The sequence below is a fragment of the Octopus bimaculoides genome, chromosome 7, assembly GCF_046866305.1.
Source record: "Octopus bimaculoides isolate indiv1 chromosome 7, ASM4686630v1, whole genome shotgun sequence".
Taxonomy (NCBI): domain Eukaryota; kingdom Metazoa; phylum Mollusca; class Cephalopoda; order Octopoda; family Octopodidae; genus Octopus; species Octopus bimaculoides.
In genome coordinates, this window is record NC_142934.1 from 16,584,083 (window position 1) to 16,586,582 (window position 2,500).

At 34.8% G+C, this 2,500-nt stretch overlaps 1 protein-coding gene across 4 annotated transcripts in view; it reads right to left on the reverse strand.

The window, feature by feature from the left end:
• LOC106873374 (neuronal calcium sensor 2) overlaps positions 1–2,500 on the reverse strand; it is a 362,050-nt gene that overhangs the window by 1,802 nt on the left and 357,748 nt on the right. For all 4 annotated transcript variants that reach the window (XM_089354878.1, XM_089354877.1, XM_089354879.1 and 1 more), the window contains 2 exons: positions 2,075–2,212; positions 774–1,046 (listed from right to left, as the gene is read on the reverse strand). In XM_089354878.1, coding sequence (XP_089211004.1) covers positions 774–1,046; positions 2,075–2,185 — 384 coding nt within the window. In that variant the 5' untranslated portion in view covers positions 2,186–2,212. The remainder of the gene's footprint in view (positions 1–773; positions 1,047–2,074; positions 2,213–2,500) is intronic.

The window sequence follows — 2,500 nt, forward strand, 5'->3', positions numbered from 1 at the left end:
ACATATATGTATATATATATATATATGTATGTATTGATAGATAGATGATGGATGGATGGAGGACGGACACGGACAGACAGATAGATAGATAAAACGATAGATATCTTGCAAGCATGATTGTGTGGTTGAGAACAAGAGGAGATAAACGCATTCAATGGCACTATTATCAATTTTTAGATTGATAATTTTTGTGCTTCGATAGTAACTGTTATTTCCTATTTGCTTACCCCTAGAAAGTATGAGAAATGGTTCCAAATTTGCTTTTGTTAAATTCATTCAAACCCCAAAGAATCCCTCTCCACACATAGCTATGATGCTCGCCAACTATTCCTACTCATGATCAGAGATGTGCATATTGTCAGCCACAAAGGGACATGCTCAAGTGACAAAGCTCCAGCAACTGACAAGCAAATCAGTGGTACTGAGCAGAATATTTGCTATAACAATATTTCTGCTTCAGTAACTCAGCGCCGGATCTCTCTGAAATGTAATGAAAAGTAGGTCAGTTTCTAAACATTGATGTCCAGGTCACAAAAACAAAGTTTGAAGGGAATAATAGTCATTTCCTTTGATTTCTAGATAAAAGCAAATAAGAAATAACACTTACTGACCAAAGGCAAAAAAAAGTTTTTAAAAAATTGTTACAGAGTGTTATCAGATTAAAATTTTCACATTATTCAAAAAACAATTCTCAAGTTGCTGAAAAAAAAAAAAAAAAGAAATCCAAATCGAAGGATCGATGAACAAAGAATTGCACCATTTTCCATACATACCGTAATGATTTCTACCATCTCGCTCTTCTCAATAGTGCCATCTTTATTTTTATCATACATCGTGAAGGCCCAATTCAGTTTTTCCTTCGGATCTCTTGCCGAGGTCACACTGATGGCAAGCATAAATTCCTTGAAATCAATATGGCCACTGTTATCATGGTCAAATGTGCGGAACACGTGATCACAGAACATTTCTGGATTTCCTTGTCGGAAAAGGTCGGAATATACTTCCATTAACTTATCTTTTGACAATAATCCTTTTGGGCAATCTTTCTGTAAATTGAAAATAAAAGAAAAAAATGATTAATAACAAAAAAAAAAAGAAGATGATTGAACAATTAAGTCTGAGATCGTAAAAGAGAAAATTATTAAAGTGAAATTGTTGAATACAAGGAAACTAATTCAATGTTTTTGTCGGTAATAATTAAATATAAATAATAATATAAAGTTTGCGAAATATACATGGCTATGTGGCTAAGAAGTATTTTTCGCAACCGTGTGGATTTGGGTTCGATCGCACAGTGTGACACTTTAAACAAATGTGTTCCACTATTACTTTGGGTTGACAATACAGTATGGGCGAAATTCTGTTGATGGAAACTGGAAATCTTTACACATTTAAGAGAATGGCAAATGTCTGCAAACAGACATTGCTTCACTCCTTTCATCTGTAAATGGATAAATCTGCGATGGAATAGCCTTTCGATCAGGGGGAATGTTGGCTTCCTCGAAAGCTAAAACGATGCAAAGCGCATTGTGGCTAGCGATATGTAACAACATCCGATAGTGTGGTCGATTATGTGATCACGTGATATAAATATATGTGTATATGTATATATATATATATATGTATGCGTATATATATATATATATATATATATATATATATATATATATATATATGCCTGTCTTTTATTTATTTATTTATGCGAGCCTTTTAAAGCCTAGTCAGGCTCTTGGGCCCGGTTTCCCGGTTTCTATGGCATATGTGTTCCCGCCAGCTGGACGGGACGCCAGTCCATCGCAGCGTTACTCAAGAAACAGGAAGAAAGAGCGAGAGAAAGTTGGGGCGAAAAAGTACAACAGGTATCGCCACCCCACCCCGCTGCCGGAGCCTCGTGGAGCTTTAGGTGTTTTCGCTGAATAAATACACACAATGCCCGGTGGGGGAATCGAAACCACGATCCTCCGACCGCGAGTTCGCTGCCCTAAGCACTGGGCTATTGCGCCTCTACGTATGTCTGTATATATATGTACATGTGTTATATGTGTATATATATATATATAAAATGCGTACTCACCATAAAACCTTGGTACCATATTTTGATTTGTGATTCACTGAAATGAGTGTGCTTTGTAAGGAATTGCATATCCTCCTTCGTCAATTTCTTCTTCGAATGTCTGTTTCCCATTTTTGATTAAATGGATAAAGGCTAAATCTGAAAAATGAAGACAAAAAATAAACAATATAAATATGTTTTTAAGATGGTACACATAGACATATATGCATATCTATCTGTCTGTCGGTCTATATATTTAGCCATGTTGGTGCAAACGGGAAAATCTGCTACATATGCACACATACGAAGAATATAGAACACATAATATATATAAATATATATATATATATGTCAGGGATATAAATGAATATATATAAAATATATACAAAAATAAAAAAAAATGTGTATGTATGTATGTATGCAAGCATGTATGTATGTATGTATGTA